The sequence below is a fragment of the Sabethes cyaneus genome, chromosome 2 (genome assembly GCF_943734655.1).
Source record: "Sabethes cyaneus chromosome 2, idSabCyanKW18_F2, whole genome shotgun sequence".
Classification (NCBI taxonomy): domain Eukaryota; kingdom Metazoa; phylum Arthropoda; class Insecta; order Diptera; family Culicidae; genus Sabethes; species Sabethes cyaneus.
In genome coordinates this window covers 15,028,365-15,049,675 of record NC_071354.1, presented here as the reverse complement: position 1 = coordinate 15,049,675, position 21,311 = coordinate 15,028,365, and the positions used below count along the sequence as shown (strand labels likewise).

The window sequence follows — 21,311 nt, the reverse complement described above, 5'->3', positions numbered from 1 at the left end:
CACGTTATACTCCCGAAATTTCTGGAAAATTTGTCAGATAGGGAGAATTGGATCCGTAGTAGTACGGGACCCCTAAAGCCCGCCTGATACTGCCTTATGAATTCTTTTGGAGATAGATGACGTTACAAAATCTGGAATTGATTGTAGGCTGATTGACTTTTTATAGATAGGACAAATCACACCTTCCATTCACTCCTCTACCAAAATACGTGATATTATCCAGTGAAGTGCCTTTGCTTATGGCTCTTCGCCATTTTTGTAGAGGGAGTCTTTACTTTCCGGCGGCTCTATTAGTTTTCAGCTGACCGATTTCTCGCCGAATCTCTACGAGATCGGGAGCCGGCACGCTGTTATTGTTTGTAAGCACTTCCGTTCCATTCTGTTATATCACCGTTGAGATGCTCAACGCAGAGAGGCGTCTTAAAAAACTGCGACAATGTGACTCAAACTGCAAAAGACAATTCAATGGAACAAATTCTCCTTAACCTTCCTAGTGCATTGGGGTCGTTTTCGACCCATCGGCATACTTACAAAGCTTGATACTCAGTAACGGTACGAGCTAGAGACTTGAAATTTTCTGACTTTTCCTAACTTTGGAAAATTAGCATTGTGGGGGAGTTTCAGGTTTCAGCGACATCTAGAAGAGCCACAGCAAAAAAAGTTACATATTATGCATTAAGGGTCGAAAACGACCCAAGTTTTGAAATTGCTCTCATTCATCCATTTTCAATCCGAATTTCGTTTTCTTTACCTCGTTTGAAAGATATGACCAAAAACTAGCACCCAAGGTATGTTGGGGAATATTTGTTGACTGATGGCCACTTCTGCGTCGGTTCCGGAACACCCACTACCAGGTCCCGGGGAACATTTTTATATTTTGAGATAATTCATTTTGCGGCACATCAAATCACATTGGCTTGATAAAATAAGACTAGTGGAAGTACAATGGGGACATTTTGGACCCGAATGGCCACTTCCCCATCGGTTACGGAACATCCGGTACCTGGTTTTTGAGGCCATTTTTGAATTTTAGGATGATTTCTATTGCGGCACGTCAAATTTCATCTCATTGATAACATAAGACTATTGAAAGTATAATAAACACATGTTGAAGGCAAATGGCCACATCAGCATCGGTCCTGGAACATCCGGTACCCGGTTTTTGGGGACATTTTTGTATTTTAGGATAACTCATAATGCGACATATCAAATCACATCGGCTTGATAAAATAAGACTGATGGAAGTAAAACAATGTCATTTAGAAGCCAAATGGCCACTTTACCATCGGTACTGGGTCATCCGGTACCAGTTTCGGGGGACATTTTTGGCTTTTGATATAATTCACCATGCGGCACCTCAAATCATATCGGGTTGATAAAATAACAACAATGGAAGTATAATGGGGCGTCAGTCGCATATAATCCGGTACCCGGTATTTATACCGGGGCAGATGAATTACCCTGTAATCCAAAAATGTCCCCAAAACCCGGATACCGGATAGTCCGGAACCGATGGTGAAATGGTAATTTTGGCTCCAAAATTTTTCCATTGTACTTCCATTAGTGTTATTTCATCAAGCCAATGTGATTTGATGTGGCGCATGATGAATTATCCTATCCAAAAATGTTCTCATAAACCGTGCACCCGATGTTCCGGAACTGATGATGAAATGGCCATTTGTCTTCAAATGGTCCCCATAGCTCTTGTAACTGTTTTATTTGATCAAGGCGTTGTGATTTGATGTGCCGCAAGATGAATTATTTCATAATCCAAAAATATCCCGCGGAACCAGGTACCGGATGTTGCGGAATCGATGGTAAAATGGCCATTTGGCTTCTAAATGACCTTATTTTATTTTTCATCAGTCTTATTTAATCAAGCCGATGTGATTTGATGTGCCGCAAGATGGGTTATCCTAAAATATAAAAATGGCCCCAAAACCCGGGTACCGGATGTTCCGGGACCAATGCTGATGTAGCCATTTGCCTTCAAAATGTCTTTATTATACTTTCAATAGTCTTACGTTATCAAGCTGATGTAATTTGACGTGTCGCAAGATAAATCATCCTAAAATTTAAAATTGTCCTCAAAAACCGGGTACCGGATGTTCCAGAACCAATGAGGAAATGGCCGCTTGGGTCCAAAATGTTCCCATTGTACTTCCATTAATCTTATTTTATCAAGCCAATGTGATTTCATGTGCCGCAAAATGAATTATCTCAAAATATAAAAATGTTCCCCGGGACCTGGTAGTGGGTGTTCCGGAACCGACGCAGAAGTGGCCATCAGTCAACAAATATTCCCCAACATACCTTGGGTGCTAGTTTTTGGCCATAGCTTTCAAATGAGGTAAAGAAAACGAAACTCGGATTGAAAATGGATGAATGAGAGCAATTTCAAAACTTGGGTCGTTTTCGACCCTTAATGCATAATATGTAACTTTTTTCTAATGCATTAGGAAGGTTAAATCCTACGTTGATTAGGCCTTTTACAAAAATTCTTCGACTCCCTGCCGGGCAGCCTTTCGACAGTTTACCCCGGAAACTTCGCCATGGTTGATGAAAAGATGACTGTTGACATGTTTTTCAACTCTTTCCTTGGCGCTCAGCTGCTTCTCCCTTTTGGTCACAAAATTATTGTGGTAAAGACCGAACTCGAAAAAAATGCAACAGAAATAAATGATTACCAAAAATTCATATTAAGTTGAATATTTACGAAACTCTCAGGGAATAAATAAACACATATTAACCATGTTTTTGCAAAGGTGGTCTATTCAACCTCCTCTCCTAGGCTAAATCCCCTTACCTTAGACTTAATGCAATCCATCAAGTCCTTTGCAACACTTGCGCTACCTTTGTTACACACTTTCATCCTCTCTTTTTTTAAATCATGGTAGTTTTTGAAGACCTTCCCGGTTTTCCCGAGCTTTCGCCAGGAATATTTCTAATGAACAATGTTCTGGTGAGCTTAGTGGATTTGCCTCCTTTTGCACAAAAACAACATCGTTGGTCGCCCTCCAAAGTAACTCCAACACCGGTGTCGCGTATTGGCACAATAACGGCCAAAACAGAGCGTCATTTTCGTGGGACCAGAGAAGGATAGCGGCCGCTTATGGAGGCATTCTTCTTTATATATTTGGCCGCAACGAAAAACTCCAGACCGGAGATCTGCTTGGCTTCCGGTTTAATGTACGTCTTCCATTACGATGCATTTTAGCTGCACCAACCATTTGCGGTACAACTTCGTGGCGCGGGATTTAGCCACCGTATTCTGTTTATCGGTTCGGTAAGGCGCCTTCCTTAGCTTAAAGACATGCAGTCCGGCCTGCTTCATTGTCTGCTGGACGAACCAGATGGAAGAATTGACCTTGGCCACGTCCCGAATCGAATGGTTCGGATTGTGCTTAATGTAATCCCTCATCTTCCTTGCCTTCACGGGGTAGGTCTTCTTCGCTTTTTGTCTGCTGCCAGCTTGGTTCGCCGCTTGGTCGTCTGGATGTTCTTAAACGATTTTACCACACGGGACACGGTCGAATGGTCGATTCCCAACTGCTTCGCTATCCACCTGTGAGACTGGCCTGGATCTTTCACGAGCGCACCCGCTCCCACAATTTTTTGTCGATAACCACTTGACAGATTGTGACGAAATTTTGCACATGTAAACATCACACTCTAAACTAGTTTTACTCAAAATTTCTTTATTTTTACCCATGCAATAAAAAGACATACCCAAACGAAAGTATTGAATTTTTTTCGAGTACAATCTTTAGAACCTTCGTTTGAGGTTCTCCCAAAAATTCTATTGATCTCAATTGGGGGACGTTAGATACAACAGTGGCCCTTGGTTGGCGGTCTTTGATACAACGTTTATCTTTAGCTGGTTCATCTCCGTCGGTGATGTCTTGGCATAATGGGCCAGGTCCGGTAAAAACCATATCCTCCTTCACATAATACTTCTCGATGAAGGTGGCAACTTCCAGCAGGCACTTTGTACTGTATGTCTCCTCATTTACCGCAAGCCCCGAGGGAAAGATCAACACCTTGGGCATTTCTTTCTCACTGATCGTAAGTTACAGAAGAATTTTGCTTGCGGACTTGCTTGCGGTATGATAGCTATATTTGACGTCATCGCTTGGTGTTAGACATAAAGTATCCGGTTGCGCTGCTAGTTGTTGCCGCCCAGCGTCAGGAAAATCGCGTCATCCATTATAACCACGACGACTTCGCGCATTTTCAGAAAAATGTGTTTCATCAGCGCCTTCACTTCACTTCAGCTAGGTGATTGCGTGTTTTACAGACACGGCTAACCTCTACTGACGCTTACGCATAAAAATATCCATTTTTAGTAGGTACTTCTTCAGGACTTGGCCGATTGCTTCGAACTACCGGCCCACGGTGCGGAACTACGAGGCCACTTTCACCAGAAGAGAAAGGTGTTGTAGGTGCTGAATCGACTATATCCGGCGAACACGAAGTGCCTCGCGATGTCTAATTTCTTCGCTCCCGGGTGGAGCTGGCAGTACGAACAAAGCGTAGAGCGTAAATGAATGAATGCTTTCGGCACGGCTTCCGCAAAACAACTGACAACGTTGTCAAAGTTTTTTTCTGTACACAACAGGGTTGCTACGATTGACTGTTGGCCGTGGTGTATTCACCATCAGGTGGCAGGATAATCGCATAAAAAATCGCTAAAATCAGTTTATTTTTTCGGTTCTCTTGTCCCGCCTACAAGCTTGTTTACCAGCCCTTAGCAGTTCAGCGTGTCGTTGACGCGCTTTGCGCTCCATTGTTTTTTGACAGTTCCACTAGGTGGCTTGGTATGCAAGTAGTTCGATAAAGGCCCTTTTCTGTTCAGGGGTTTCCAATCGGCGGATGTTGTAACCACATCCAACTTTCTCCACCCGTCGTTGGGCAGGTGTGATACGTAAGCGTAACTTAGCGATAACAAGCGTACATGAAAATGGACCCTTATTCACTTTCGATTGATGTAGATTCGGTCAATTTGGGAAGCGCATTTAACCTTACATGCTAGTCTCTGGGAGAAGAGCGATCCACCAATAACCATGTTGTTATTGCAGAACTTTGTAAATAGTTCCCCGTTTTCGCGTATCTCGTCTAGGCCAAGATCTGCGTTGTTGCCCTTCAAGTGTATTCGAATGTTTCTTACTTACTTATTAAGTTGGCTTGCCGTCTTCAGACAAAGCCTGACGAACAAAGTTTCTCCAATTTACTAAGTTGTGGGCTACCGCTCTCCAATTCCTTGGACACTGCGTACTCTCCGCCAGATCTTGCTCCATTTGGTCTAGCCATATTACGCGCTGCGCCCCAGGTTATCTTGTTACTACCGAATTTGAAGTGAATACCATCTTTGAAGGGCAGTCGGCCGGCATTCTTGCAACATGCCCTGTCCATAGTATCCGTCCAGCTTTAGCCACCTTTTGAATACTAGGTTGGCCATAGAGCTGTGAGAGTTCATGGTTTATCCTCCGCCTTCATATTCCGTTCTCCCGTACGCCGCCGAAGATCGTTCCTCGAAAACTCCGAACACTCGCAGGTTCTCCTCGAGATTTGTCCATGTTTCATGCCCGTAGAGAACAACCGGTCTAATAATCATCTTATACATGGTGCACTTTGTACCGGGACTTAATCTGCACGACCGCAATTGCTTGTGAAGCCTAGAGTAAGCACGGCTTTCGCTGATAATACGCCTCCGTATCTCATTGTCCGCCTTTACCAGTAAGCCAAGGTAGACAAATTCGTCGACTACCTCAAACTCATCGCCGTCGATTATTGTACTACTGCCCAAGCGACGTCGGTCGGCCTCGGTTCCGCTGGCCAGCATGTACTTAGTTTTAGACGTATTTACCTTTAACCCAATCTTTTTTGCTTCACGCTTTAGTCTGATGTACTGTTCAGTCACTGCCACAGATGTTTTGCTGATAATATTCATGTCATCGGCAAAGCAGACGAATTGACTAGATTTGTTGAATATCGTGGCCCGCGTGTTGATATCCGCTCGGCTCATAGCACCTTGTAGCGCTATACTGAACAGCAGGCGTGAGAGACCATCACCTTGATGAAGCCCTCTGTGTGATTCGAATGAACTTGACAATCCACCCGAAATCCGAACACAGCTCACAGCACAACACTGTGACCATCCATGGTAGTTTATTCAGTTTGATGAGCTTCCTGGGGAAGCTGTTCTCGTCCATAATTTTCCATCGCACTTTTTCGGTCGATGGTATCATATGCGGCTTTGAAGTCAACGAACAAATGTTGCGTGTGAACTCTGTATTCACGGCCCTTTTGGAGGAACTGCTGCAGTGTAAATATTTAATCCGTTGTAGACCGACCTTCGACGAAGCCGGTTTAATAAGCTCTCACAAATCTGTTCGCATTGAAATGTCCCCGTTCGAGATTTTCTCAACCACACTTTTCAGCTGGCCATAGAAGCTCTGTTTCTCCCGCACGTCGGCAGCATCTTTTAGCCTATAGCATTGGATTGCAGTAAGGGTTCAAATCCGTATTCTAAATCTTTGCCACGATTCTTATTCTTTCATTTATCGGATCCTTTTTTACCCAGAACCATTTTTACCTCGTATGCCAGAATAGAGCAAACAACCAGTATCTGGCCGAAGAACCTCGCTCAGTCATAGAATTTCAAGCGTCAGGCGGTTGTAAGTTGAGCCAATCTGCCCTGCCGGGCAAAGGTCAGTACGTTCTACGCTCCGATTCATATTCGTTTTTTTTTTCATGTTAAAGGTCGCTGCCAATAATGCAAATCGATGTCCAGGCACAGTAACGAGAAAAAACCGTCGTTGATTTGAATTTCATCGGCTCTTTTTTTCGTCATGCGCTACATGGTGCACCATGTATAAACTCAAGCAGCCACAGACGACGACCATTTGTTTGTTAGCTTTCGTAGTTCGTACACTTGAATGATTAAAACTAGAATTTTCTCTCAAATCCTATTAGACCATAAAATAAAAAGTTTTTGGTTTAGAAATAACACATAACGCTATCTTCTTATCAAAAAGACTTAGTTTCTTCCAGTGCACTAATATTTTACTCACCGCAAACCATGCACGATTGGCAGATTCAAGAAAAGAAGTATATTGCTTTCCGTTATTCTCAAAGGTAAGTTATTTTATTCAATCGATTTTCAGTTCTTACTACAAGCGGCCGTCTCTTCATGACAAACTTCCCCTGTTGTGCAACAACTCACAAACATCATTCTTGCTAATACTTTGTGACTGGCGAACCGGCGAAAGCTAAATAGAATGCTGCTGTGGTTCAATTGTTGGTATTGCTTGCATAAAGTATGAATTTCTCACCGCACCACACAGTCGAGTGCAGCTTTCCTTTAGTTTCCGGTTGCTGTTGGCTGACTGGCTGACTAGCAGGAGTTCCTCGGGGAAATGCACTGTGTATTCTCTATCGGTGATGAATAAACGGTTCCGGCGGTTGCAGAAAAACGGTTTCCACACCATCACTACCAACTTGGTGTTTATTTGTTCTCCGACTTGACTGTGCACGGAACACAGAAACACAGCCACTAACTTAGTGCTGTTCGCGGTTCCATCGGAGGAAAGCGAGAATTTTAGGTTAGGATGAGAAATTATGGGAAACGATTCACGGTGCAGTTTAGCTTGCCAATGATCGTTCAGTATGAACGCAATTTTCAGCTACGCAGTTCTGAATCATTTCTATACCGCAATAAACGCATGCACTTTGAATGGCAGCCATTTGTGTAAGATTACACACCATAGCAGCATCATACGAAGAACCCGGTAACGTTTCAAAGTGTTTGCCGGAACTCGCATGATGCCAAGGGGTTACAAAAGGAATAAAGGTGGGTGTTGAAAGGGGTGATGTCAAGGTCGAGCCACTGAGTGGTGGAAGAAGAAATACGATTTCCCTGCCAGCAGAGGTTCAACTAGCTCATTAACTAGCACACTGGAAGCATTCCAGGATCATTGCTGCAGGAACGAGACGGCTTTCCCGTTCATGTTGTGACTGCAAGGAAATTTTCTTTAGAAAACCACGTCGGTTGAATTAACTAAGATATTCATCACGCTCGCTATGGTTTGCTTTCTGAGCTGCGGCAGCGCCGAATGAATAATAAAATAATGAATAAATTATAAATTCGAGCTGTAAGCCATCGTTCAAATGAATGGTAGTGAATGGAGTGAGATGCTTTTCAAAAGCTTCCTACCATCTGGCTGTAAAAGCTGTATTGCGTACGTTACTGACTTTAGTGTTACAAATTGCAAGTATTATAATTATTCGCTTCTGAAATCCTTGTATTAAGATACGTTGTGATTAATTTTAAATACATTAAATCTGCTTTATATTCTCTACAAGCAATCTATTGAGCCACTCTTTTGGATATTCAAACTTTTCCAGAAGAGTTTCAACTTGCTAATCTGGAACTCATTTTCTCAAGTAATAAACAAACAAACATTACAACCTGTGGCTATTGCTAACAGCTTTATTGAAAACGGTTCGAAAGCCCCGCAAAGACTACCGACAATAGTAGTAAGCCAGCCGACACTACCGCTGACTGTGCGCCACCGTCATCCTCATCGTCCTCGTCATCGTTCTCGGTTGTGGATGCTTCAATCCCAACGGCATATGCTATCAAATGTGGTATCGTATTTTGTTCGTAGCTGCCGGCAAAAATGTGCGACAACGGCCCAGAAGCGTACACGTTTACATCTTCTCCGCCGTGCGTTTCCGAACTTAGCGGAGCGGTAGCCGGATAGCGCTTGTTGTGCACCGTGAAATCTTGTTCAAAGATATTCAACCGTTCAGCGAGATTATCCGGATTGTACGTCTCGTAATAGCCTTGCCCGTTCGCGTAGCTCAAAGTGGTATAGGGCAAACCATCCATGTCGCTGATATCGGCGATTCCCAGAATATCCTGTCCTCGTTTCTGCACAGAAAAAGAAAATCGTTTAATAAAAAAACCACCAGAAAATATGACATAACTTACAGTATAACCGTTATAAGTCATCGTGTGACTATGATCCGAGCTTACTACAATCAAAGTATCGTCAGCGCTTGTGAGCCGTCGAGCAAGTTCGATTGCTTTCGAGAATTCCACCGTCTCATCGAGCGACATGCGAGGCCGATTACTGTGGTGGGCCAAATCGATTAATCCACCCTCGACGAACAGCACAAATCCATTCTCATGTTTCTGCAACATTTTGATAGCGGATTCGGTCAATTCCGACAGCGTCGGTTCGGCTGCACTTGCCTCTTGCATCTGAACTTCCAAATTGTACATCAAATGACTCGCCTCGAATAAACCCAGCAGGTAATCCGTCTTTTCAAAATCAACCTCCAGCAGTTGCGTTTTATTCCAAACGTACACTGACTCTCCCATCTCCCGGTGCACTCCCATCCATTCTCCAATCAGGTAGCGTCCATCCATCCTGTACCCCCGACTGCCTTCCTCGTCTCTAGCTTCCCTCGGAAGGAAAAACCTCCGCCCACCACCCAAAATAACATTGAAATTTTTCGACACTTCATTGTAAACCAGCTGCTGAGCGATGTCGATTGTCTTCTTGGGATCACACCCATCCTCAGCCACTTCCCCATCGCCTTCCCATCCCCGGGTGGCACTGCGAGCATAGGTCGCGGCCGGAGAAGCATCCGTAATTCTAGTGGTCGTCACTATTCCGGTGGCTTTGCCAGCATCCTGTGCCCATTTCATCAGCCCATCGATTTCCGTTTCGTTACTTTTCTCATACTCACAGCTGTACCGGGCCACGGATGCTGCCAGGTTGAGCATCCCGTAATTAATCTTCACCCCGGACAAATACGCCGTTCCCGTACAGGCCGAGTCGGATACCCGGCGATTAACGCAGTACGTTCGTACCTGTCCCAGATGGGGAAACTTTTCGAACGACAGATACTCGTTTTCATTGCCCAGTATCATCCGGCTGGCGGCAATTGTTTGCGGAGACATTCCATCACCGATAAAAAAAATCACATTCTTAGCCTTGGTGGTTACCAATTTTTGCTGAAGTTTGCTGGTCAGCGCCTGTTGTGCCTGCTCGAACCAATATTCGGAATGAAGTTCTTCCTCCGAAATGGCATTCTTGGGAGACTGCAGCTGGAGGTGATTTTTCGGGTGAATATATTCTCTTTCCTGAACGGCTGCAGCTTTTTGCACTAATTTTTGGGCACTTACACTAACAATTGCAGCGAAAAGGTACAACACTACAGTTAACTGATCGAAAATCATTACGTGAGGTTTGATTCGGTTGCTAACGTCATTCACTACTGCCAAACAAAATTGAAAGCCAGACGGTTCAGAAATCCAGCGAATCGTTTCAAATCTATCATCTAATCTGAATCCACTCGGAAAATTATCGGAGGTCGATTGAAAGTGGATTTGGTGATTACACATTTTTGAAGGGTCATTAAGATTAGTCCGCGATGAAAAACGTCAATTCTATCGGTCAACTTGGTTTGAATGCCAACGGTTGAACGGTTTGAAATGAAGTATTTTTGTAAATAAGTGCAGCCAATCGAGTGATCGATCGAACCGGACCGTGAAATCAGCATACCTTGAGACCAAAAAACGACGCATTTTAATCACTTATTTATAGCATTAAGATTACTTCATCTTGCTCCCAATACCATCTCAAAATATCGTATTTTTTTCCCGTAAAATTCTTTGGGACTTAAGCATACGTACCCTACAATTCACATTTATTATCTCATCAGCACATTATGGTGGTAAAAATGCGCTTTGCAAAAGCATCAAAGGGTGTTACAATCAGCATTTGGTTAAACTAGAATGCGTGTAAATCAATTAAGGGAAACTAACTATCGAAATGTCTTGAAAACAATACCATTTCTTATTTCTTATTAGGTTCTGTGAACTTTTTTGCTTATTTAAGCTCAAATTGTGAAACCAGGCCGGATACCAGGGGAAGTGGTTGAAAAACTTACTTACCTACTTCTTACTTCTAGTAGCATAGAGCCGGGGTGGCTCTTGCCGCAACAAGAATTCCTCTTCACTATACTCAGTCCTGGGCTAGTCGTCACCAATTCATTACGCGTCTTGACACACGTAAATCAATTTCAACTTGGTCAAACCATCTATCACGTTGGGCCCCTCTACTCCTGGTACCGGTGGGGTTCTTGAAGTGGACGAATTTCACTACACAGTCGTCCGGCATCCTTGCGACCTGGCCGGCTTACCGTAATCTGCCAACTTTCCTCAGGTGTACGATGGGAATCCCTTCAAATACACTTTGCATTCAAATACGTCTAGTGGACATATGTCTTTCATAAGCAAAGTTACAATCTCAAGTCCGTAAAGGACTACCGGTCTGATTTGCATTTTGTACACGATCAGCTTTGTACGGCGGTGTATGCTTCTTTATCAAAGTGCCATGTAGAAGCAACAGTAGGCTCGACTTCCAGCTTGAATGCGTCGTTGAATCTCTTTACCTACCCGAGCAGGAGCGAAGAGCAAAATAATATAAAAACAATATCCACCTATGTTATAATGGCATATTTTGTTGTTAAATTGATCTGGAGATACATTGATAACATATTTTGTTACTGAGTAGATATTTAAAACAGTGGTTGTAAGATAAGTTTAAGAACTGATTTTGTTATCATATCTTAATGATATTCGATATATTTCATAAAAAATTTTTACTGATTAAAAAGTTTTTAGATTATAACTATTTTATAAAATGATTTCTTAATATCGCATATACTACTGCATTTGTTATTCAATACCTTAATAAATTATTAATAATAATACTAAAATATGTTATTCTAAACTCTGAATACAGTTGTTATTGCTTTGTTAGTCAAATAACACAAGTAGTTATTCTTTTGGTCTTAAAGGAGTAAAATTTTGATATTATTTTTTGTTATTTTACCAACTATGTCAGCCAAAACAAGACCAAATTTTGATATGAGTTATTCGATTTCCAATAACATATTTTGATATTATTTTGCTCTTCGCTCCTGCTCGGGTATTGTTATAGGCAGTGATCAGAGATTCCAAATATATGAACTCATCAAATACTTTCAGTTCAGCGCCGTTTATTGTCACTGTCCATGAGAGGCAAGCGTTGTTTTCTCTGGAGCCTCTTCCTACCATTATTTGGTTTTAGATCCATTGATTTGTAACCCAATCCTCCAAACCTCCGGTTTTAGTCTGGCGTAGATTGCTTTCGATGTCCCAAGGTTTCTAGTAATGTTGACGAGGTCGTCTGCGAAGACTAGAAGTTGGCTATTTTTGCTGAAGATCATTTCTCAATGGTCTGAAATATGATGTGTGGGCACTTTGTACTCCCGACAATTCTGGAGATTTTGTCCCACTCCAGAAAAACCACCTGGCACTGCCTCACGAATTCTCTTACTGTTGGGGATAGACGACGTAACAAAATCTGGGAGAGCACCTTATAGGTTAATTAGCGTAATTACAGCAATCTAGCCGATCGCACTTTTTGTGGACCACATCTTACATCCACTCATCCAGTAGTTTCTCCTCCTCCCAAATCTTTGAAATTATCCAGTGAAGTACCATTGCTAGTGGTTCTTTATCATTTTTGTAGAGTTCTACCTGGAGTTGGTCCTTTTCGGCGGCTCTATTATTCTTGAATCTCGCCGGATATCTTCGAGATCATTTCTAGGCCTAGGTTTTCGTTCTAGGTTAACTTCCGTTCCGTCTTCTTCTCTAATCGGAGAACTGGTTCCACCTGTCGACCACCTCGCACTCGTTTGTGACCAGGTTTCCGTCCTCGTCCCTACACATATCAGGCTTCGGTGTATATCTATCACTTATTAGACCGGAATAGTTATCGCTTTGGTTCGTGGTACGTTAGTCAGGTAATCTCCAGGTGGCTTTGTGGATATTTTTGCGGGGAAAGAAAGTACCTATGATCACCAGGCTTCGAAAAGCTGCAAAGTTAATGCATCGATGGCCGTTATCGTTCTTGTTGGACTGACCGTTTTCAGGCTATGGGGCCCGATCACCCACCGGCCTATACATTGCTTCCCTGCCGAGCTGGGTGTTTGAATTAACGCCCACTTTTTTTACGTCCAAATTTGAATCAACGTCCTTTCGTTTTACGTCCAAAATTTGAATTAACGTCCTTTCGTTTTACGTTCAAAATTGAAATTAACGTCGTCGTCAAAAATCATTTGGTAGTTTTAGAAAGTTCGAAATAACATCTCTTTTTAACGTCCAAAAGTCGAATTAACGTCCACTTTTTTTACGTCCTAAATTTGAATTTACGTTCTTTCATTTTAGTCCATCATTTGAAATAACGTCTTCTTTTTTTACGAGCGATTTTTTACGTCCCCCAATAGTGGACGTAAAATGAGATATGAGTGTATCTCAAGCAGCATTTTAATTTAATTACGTTTCCCTAATGGTTTTCATGACCAATTTCATATAAACCGCTAATAAAACGGTTAGAGTGCCACCAGAAGATTCTGGTGATCGCTATAAAACTGCCTTCCGACCAAGTGGCCCACTCTTCAGAAGGTGTTCTGGCAGCACGGCATCTCCTACTTTACCATGTCCACAAGGCTGTCCATGATACAACTGCTGTCACACAGATGGAAAATCTGCAATTACAATTTAAAACGTGCTTAAGGGGACATAAACGACTAAAATTTTTTGAAAAAATCATTATTTTTTTGTTTCAGATTTTGATTTTGCAGTCTTTTCCGCTTATTTTGATACTAAATTTATAATGATCCAACCACGGGAAGTGGCCGAAAAACGATCATACACATAAGCATTCCAGTGCGGCGTGGAACAATTTCGACGGAATAAAACGCCGCGCCTGGAAAACCACGATTTTCAAACTTACCGTACCTTTTTCTCAGAAACTACACAATGTATTGGAACAAACTTTTTTTTATTTTGTTGGTAGTAGCTTGGCAAAGATTTTTATAACTTTTGAGGTTTGTAAACGCTGAAGGCAGCAATAAAACCGATTATGCCTTTCGCTGCTTAATAGCCACCGCCATAATTTAATGAAACTTGTCGCTTTATAAATTATAAATTATGAATAAATTATGAATTTTCAGCAGTTTCCGTAGTTGTGCAGCACATGCCAAAATTTGCGAAAACTGTTTGTTTTTGTGGGTTCATTTCCCACCTGGGCTGTCAATTATTTTTCACAGTTTGCATATCATTTTTCCCAGTGCTTTCAATGTTTGTTCTTCACAAAAACACATTTACTCCCCAGTAAGATGCTAGTAGGGTTTACAAAATAAATAAATTCAGTTAGTTAATCTCAATTGGCAGTAAAATCATTCTAGTTGCTTCCTGTGACATGAAAACCGATTGATAATAACTTTCTTTCTGCAATTCACACTTTCTTTTGATGATTTTGTGGGTTTAAAAAACTACTGAAATATGGCAATATGGCCTCGCATAAAAAAATGTTTTCGAAGTAAAACTCAAATATTCTTTCAAATAGCAGCAATAAATCCGTTTAGTCAGGGTATTACCATAGTGTTAGAACATTATTAGCAACGTCCGATCGTATGGACCATAAAATACTACTGCAGAAAATTTCGCGACTCGGCGCATCTCGGAATTTCACGAAGTGGTTTGGCTATTTGAGCGGCTCGGCTCCGGTTTTTCTACCAGTTTACCAACTACTTGGGTGTTTCGCAAGGCAGCAACATGGCACCTCTCCTATTTATGTTGTTTTTCAACGACATTGCTATGCTACTTGGAGTTGGATGCAAACTGATGTATACTGATAATCTGAAATTGTATTCAGGGATTCATTCTATAGATGATTGCGTCCGGCTGCAGAGACTCTTGGATTTGTTTGTCGATTGGTGCAGGAAAAACTGGCTTGTGATCAGCATCTCAAAATGTCAAGTAATGACTTTCCACAGCATCGCCAGTCCAGTCATCTACAACTATCAAATAAATGAGCATCTACTCACTAGAGTCGATGAAGTTAATTTTATAAATGAACAAATAAACAAATAAGCTAACTAACTATAAAACTAACAGATTTATTGTGGATTGCCAAGTAACCGCAATAAGATCAATTTTGTAAAGGTACATCAGATTGGATTGCTACACCCCACTTATATAACCGCAATAAAACTTTTATAAAAATCAAATAAAACCAAGCGACTTTAGAATTGTTACTTGGGAGATAACATAAAGATAACAAACAGTAAAAATATTGAATTACTAGCTGACCCGACAAACTTCGTATTGCCACAAATTAACCTGTGTTGTACATAAATCATGAATCTCGGATGATCTTTGTCACTATCTCGAGTTTTGCAAGCCCCCCAGTGGGCGGCGCCTCCGACGGCGGGTCACCGGCAACACTCGCGACCGGCTCGTCCTGAATGATCTAGTGTTACTATAGATAGTTTTTGTGGTCTTGTTATTGATTAATGTTTTATGGAAGAGTCTCGAATTTCTCGAGTTGGATTAGTTTTTGAGTTTCGCAAAAATTTCTGTTTTATTTGTATGAGAGTCCATATCCCCCTACCACAGGGGTGAGAGGTCTCTAACTATCATAAAATAAATTCAAGACTCAAAAATCTCCTACATGCTAAATTTGGTTCCATTTGCTAGATTAGTACTCGAATTATAAGGAAATTTGTATTTCATTTGTATGGGAGCCCACCCTCTTAAAAGGGAAAGGGGTCGTAATACACCACAGAAAAAAAAATTCTACCATCTAAAACTCTCACATGCCAAATATGGTTCCATTTGCTTGATTAGTTCTCGAATTATGAGGAAATTTGTATTTCATTTGTGTAGAAGCCCCTCTCTTGAAGTGTGGAAGGATCCTAATTCACCGTAGAAAATATTTTTGCCTCCAAAAACCTCCACATGCCGAATTTGGTTCTATTTGCTTGATTAGTTCTCGAGTTATGGGGAAATTTGTAATTCATTTGTATTGGAGCCCCCCTTCCTAATGTGGGAAGAGGTCCTAATTCATCACAGAAAAAATTCTTGCCTCCAAAAACACCTACACGCCAAATTTGGTTCCATTTGCTGGATTAGTTCTCGAGTTATGAGGAAATTTGTATTTCGTTTGTATAGGACCCCCCCCCCCTCCTAAAGTGGGGAGGGGTCCCAATTCATCATTGAAAAAAAAAATTGTCTCCAAAAACACATACATGCCAAATTTGGTTCCATTTGCTTGATTAGTTCTCGAGTTATGAGGAAATTTGTATTTCATTTGTACAGGAGCCCCTCCTCTTAAAGTGGGGAGGGGTCCTAATTCACCATAGAACATTTTCTTGCTCTCGAAAACCTTCACATGCCAAATTTGGTTCCATTTGCTTGATTAGTTCTCGAGTTATGAGGAAATTTGTATGGAAGCCCCCCCTCTTAAAGGGGAGAGGAGTTATAATTCCTCTTATAAAGAGGGGAGGGGTCTCAATTCACCATAGAATAAATTCTTGTCACCAAAAAAAACACCCACATGCCAAATGTTGTTCTATTTGCTTGATTAGTTCTCGAGTTAGGAGGAAATTTGTATTTCATTTGTACAGGAGCCCCCCCTCTTAGAGTGGGGAGGGGTCCTAATTCACCGTAGAAAATTTTCTTGCCCTCGAAAACCTTCACATGCCAAATTTGGTTCCATTTGCTTGATTAGTTCTCGAGTTATGAGGAAATTTGTATGGAAGCCCCCCCTCTTAAAGGGGAGAGGAGTTACAATTCCCCTTATAAAGGGGGAGGGGTCTCAATTTACCATAGAATAAATTCTTGTCACCGAAAACACCCACATGCCAAATTTGGTTCCATTTGCTGGATTAGCTCTCGAGTTATGAGGAAATTTGTATTTCGTTCGTATAGGAGCCCCCCCCCCTTTTAAAGTGGGGAGGGGTCCCAATTCATCATAGAAAAAAATTTTGTCTCCAAAAACACACACATGCCAAATTTGGTTCCATTTGCTTGATTAGTTCTCGAGTTATGAGGAAATTGGTATTTCATTTGTACAGGAGCCCCCCCTCTTAAAGTGAGGAGGGGTCCTAATTCAACATAGAAAATTTTCTTGCCCTCGAAAACCTTCACATGCCAAATTTGGTTCCATTTGCTTGATTAGTTCTCGAGTTATGAGGAAATTTGTATGGAAACCCCCCTCTTAAAGGGGAGAGGAGTTATAATTCCCCTTATAAAGAGGGGAGGGGTCTCAAATTACCCTAGAATAAATTCTTGTCACCGAAAACACCCACATGCCAAAATTGGTTCTATTTGCTTGATTAGTTCTCGAGTTATGCAGAAATTTGTGTTTCATTTGTATGGGAGCCCCCCCTCTTAGTGCGGGGAGGGGTCTCTAACCATCACTAAAACCTTTCCTGACCCCAAAAACCTCTACATGCAAATTTTCACGCCGATTGGTTCAGTAGTTTTTGATTCTATAAGGAACACAGGACAGACAGACAGAAATCCTTTTTTATAGGTATAGATAAGCTCCCGGTTGACCAAATCGGTATTGCCAGGCATTTGGCTTAACTCTTGCCATTAGATTCTGTACGGGGTAGGTTCCCCTTGATTATTGCTTCAATGTTTCTCGGGTGGGCAGCGCTCAGATGTGAAGTAATATATAAAATTCACGGTAACGAACTCTAACAATAGGGCTCGGATGTGTTCGGAAGAGTTTTTATATTTGCGAAATACCCGCACATAGCATTGTTGGCGGCATGCCATTCCATGCATGGCCTTTGTTCCGCAGTAGCAGGCTAGCAACTCCAACCAAAACAGCACGGAAGAACCGTGTTGTTTCAGGAAAGGCAGCAGACGTTGTTGAAAATAAACATTCATGTGAATATCCTGGTTGACGGTCACGGTTGCAAAGATGATGTCGCTTTTATAGCCATAGGTGTGTCTTAAAAGCTTGCCAAATTAGATATTTCTTGGGAAACTTCGAATTTTATATGCTTAAAAATGTGTGCCATATTTCCACTTCCAGTTACCGCAAGCTGCTTGAAGTCTGCGATAAGGAGGGTTTCATCGTTCATCACCATGCGATTAAACTTCGTCAGCACGGTCGTGTACAGCTTGCGGGATCGTGTTTTGGCCGTATTGTGTTATTTATCATTACGAATTGAAGTTACTATCTTCTTACAAATTCGTACGGCTATTTTACCGTTTTAACCGTCGTAAATGTATAGCCGTAAACCATTATTTATTCCGAGCAAAAAGTACAAAAACAATCACTACCCAGTGTTGCCAACGAATGTGCAGAATGTCTTCTAGCGCATTTAAGTCGGGACCAAATCCTCAATAAATATTCCACTCTCGCCAGAGGACGTCTCCATAGTCATTTTTTAAGGAAATAAAGTAGGAACACGACGGAGATGTACAGTGTTTATTATTATCTGCAATGAAACTGATATTTTAGGCCAGGACGAACTCAGAAAGGTGGTAAATTAAATTATCATGGCTCAAAAATTTTCCCCGAAAAGGAAGAAAAGCACAACATTTTAAATTTTATTATGTTTTTTAATGGAATTACTCTCTACGTTTAATTTGTTATAGTTGTTCTACAAGAAATGGCTAATTTGCATGGTTGGTTGGTTTAGTTGAATTTTTGTTCAATTTTCGTTAGGCTAGTAATTCTGATCAACCAACACACAATGGGCAAAAACGAGCTCGTAATCCTAAGAATTAGAAGCCGTTGGTTTGGAATCTTACAAGACAGGGTATGTTGCTGCTTCGTCCCGTCCTATCCAACACAAATTAAAAATAATATCAGCATTTGTATGACACACAATGCAAAACTACCTAGTTATTCTCTAATATTTTAGTTTGTTGTCTATCATACGCGATCAATCAAAATGAGCTGAGATCTATTTAAAAGCTTTTTATCATTAAAGTAGTCCTACCAGCCAAATTTATTACGTTTTTTCGTGCGACGAAGAAGAAAATGTCGACTAATCGACTAATCCGTCATTCATAAATGAAAATAACTCACTCAAGGCATTGTCGTTATTCTACAGCCAGGAAAACTTGCCTGACTGTAAACATTGTTGTGATTTTTAGTTCGGACGATGAAAAATTTTGATGGATGGATTTTAAAACGGTACGACAAATTTAAGAAATAAAGACAGTTGCGTAATTTCAATAATATGCTTTAATAATAGCTTTTCAGTGATTTCAAAGTTCACAGATCGGAAGGTAATTGTGTTTTAGTCAAATTAGCACAAGCACTTTTGGAGTATTCATTAAATCCATCCAACAAATGATGAAAATTGGAATGGCTTTACTTACTACGACTACTACGAAATCGATTGGTGATGGTTTCATTCTACGCAGACTTCGGGAAGTGGTCCATTTTACCCAATAATCCCCTAAAATTTAATTATTATAAATTTATCTCGAAGAACATAACTATTTTTGACCAGCGTGACAGATTCTACGCTTTATGATTGATCGTTGAACTATCTTTTTTTCTGCTTCAATACAGCCCAATCAAAGTCCAAATAATTCATTCCATCCCATTAACTTATCTAGCACAATTCAATGAAACATCAAGAGTATTATCACATTGCTTGTCAATCGGCGAACATTTATTATCTACAAAAGCGTTGTCTGAACAATCCCACAGCGATAGCCAGTAGCAGACAGGACAGTGACGACATCAGCCGATGACCAGCGCCGTCATCGTTGTCTTCACCAGGCTCTCCGTATTCACCGATTGCCATCGCATACGCAATCAGATGCGGTATAGTATGCTGCTCGTAGCTTCCTATAAAGATGTTAGATAGCGGTCCAGAAGCGTAAACGGAGACGTCTTCCCCACCGTGTGTCTCGGCATCCAGCAAGGCCGTCGCTGGATAGCGATGGTAGTACGAGCTGAAATCATAATCGGAAATGTCGACCCGGTCCGCCCGGTTGTCCTCCTTATAGGTATCATTATAGCCCGGCCCATTGGCGTAGCTCAAAGTTGTATACGGGAGATTGTCCATGTCACTAATGTCCGCGATTCCCAGAATATCTTGTCCACGTTTCTGAAAACAAAAAAATCACATTATCAACTTAACAAGTGAAAGTGGTTGGAACTTACCGCGTAACCATTGTAGGTCATTGTATGACCGTGATCTGCACTGACGATAATTAACGTATCTTCCACACTAGTTAGCTGCCGTGCAACGTTCACCGCTTTGGACAATTCTGCCGTTTCGTCCAATCCTAACCGGGACCAGGCTTCATGATGTGCCATATCAATATGACCACCCTCCACAAACAGTACGTAACCAGAATCAAACTTCCGGAGCATTTTGATAGCCGCTTCCGTCATTTCTGCCAGCGATGGTTCTATGTCGTTTCGCTTTTGATCCTGAGCTTCTAGGTTATACAGCAAATGGCTGGGGTTAAACAGTCCCAACAAAAAGCCGGTTTTCTCGAAATCGGTTGACTGTAGCGCAGTTTTGTTCCAAACATATGAATATGTTCCCATCTCGCCGTGTATCTTCATCCACTCCTCCAAAAGATTTTCCTTATCATATCGGTAACCACTTACCCCTTCTTCGTCGACCGTTTCGATGGGAAGAAAATACTTACGACCACCGCCGAGAATCACATTGAAATTCTGCGGAACTTTGTTGTATATCATCTGTTTCGCAATGTCCATAGGCTTGACCGCATCGCAAGCTTCGTCAACCTCTGTGTCACTCTCCCAGTACCGATTAGCACTGTAAGCGTAGCTAGCTGCAGGTGTTGCATGCGTCACTCGGGTGGTCGTTACGATTCCAGTTGCCTTTCCAGCATCCTGTGCCCATTTCATCAACCCATCAATTTCCGTTTCGTTACCTTTCTCATAATCGCACGTATATCTGGCAATCGATGCCGCCAGATTAACCATCCCGTAGTTGATTTTCACACCGGAGAGATAGGAAGTTCCAGTACAGGACGAATCAGGCACCTGTCGGTTGACGCAGTAGGTCTTCGCTAGTCCAAGATGTGGAAACTTCTCAAACGATAGATACTCGTTTTCATTTCCAAGGTACATTCTGGTGGCGGCAATCGTTTGCGCGGACATTCCATCGCCAATGAAAAAAATTACATTCTTTGCCTTTGTTGGAATGTGCTCGAAGCTAAGCTTTTCACTCAGTATCTGCTGACCAACATTTAACCAGTACTCAGAACTAAGTTCATCTTCCGAAATGGCATCACTCGAAACACTCTGCTGCAGAAGATTTTTGCGGTGATGGTACTCCCGTTCACCGTGAACTCCGAAGTTGACGCTCGCCAACGTCAATGAGCACAGAACACCGATAGCCAATCGAAACATCGATCTTCCTTGGTGATACTCGCAACAGCT

The 21,311-nt window shown here is 41.7% G+C and overlaps 3 protein-coding genes across 4 annotated transcripts in view; 1 reads left to right on the top strand and 2 right to left on the bottom strand.

Annotated features, from left to right (window-relative positions):
* Window positions 1-21,311, top strand: part of LOC128738571 (GTP-binding protein Di-Ras2) — a 177,208-nt gene that overhangs the window by 69,924 nt on the left and 85,973 nt on the right. The gene's annotated exons all lie outside the window — the stretch shown is intronic.
* Window positions 8,492-10,252, bottom strand: LOC128735129 (alkaline phosphatase-like). The gene is made up of 2 exons (XM_053829624.1): window positions 8,996-10,252; window positions 8,492-8,935 (listed from the first exon to the last, which is right to left on the bottom strand). The coding sequence occupies exons 1-2, from the start codon at window positions 10,250-10,252 to the stop codon at window positions 8,492-8,494; spliced, it is 1,701 nt and encodes a 566-aa protein (XP_053685599.1).
* LOC128735128 (alkaline phosphatase-like) lies at window positions 19,561-21,281 on the bottom strand. The gene is made up of 2 exons (XM_053829622.1): window positions 20,055-21,281; window positions 19,561-19,998 (listed from the first exon to the last, which is right to left on the bottom strand). Exons 1-2 carry the CDS (start codon window positions 21,279-21,281, stop codon window positions 19,561-19,563), a joined length of 1,665 nt encoding a protein of 554 aa, XP_053685597.1.

What these genes read in the sequence shown, in the direction of transcription:
- LOC128735128 (XM_053829622.1), bottom strand. Translation starts at nt 21,281, where the DNA reads ATGTTTCGATTGGCTATCGGTGTTCTGTGCTCATTGACGTTGGCGAGC. An exon ending in TGACCTACAATGGTTACGCG is followed by an intron (nt 19,999 to 20,054) that starts GTAAGTTCCAAC and finishes TTTTGTTTTCAG; the next exon opens with AAACGTGGACAAGATATTCT.
- LOC128735129 (XM_053829624.1), bottom strand. Translation starts at nt 10,252, where the DNA reads ATGATTTTCGATCAGTTAACTGTAGTGTTGTACCTTTTCGCTGCAATT. An exon ending in TGACTTATAACGGTTATACT is followed by an intron (nt 8,936 to 8,995) that starts GTAAGTTATGTC and finishes TTTTCTGTGCAG; the next exon opens with AAACGAGGACAGGATATTCT.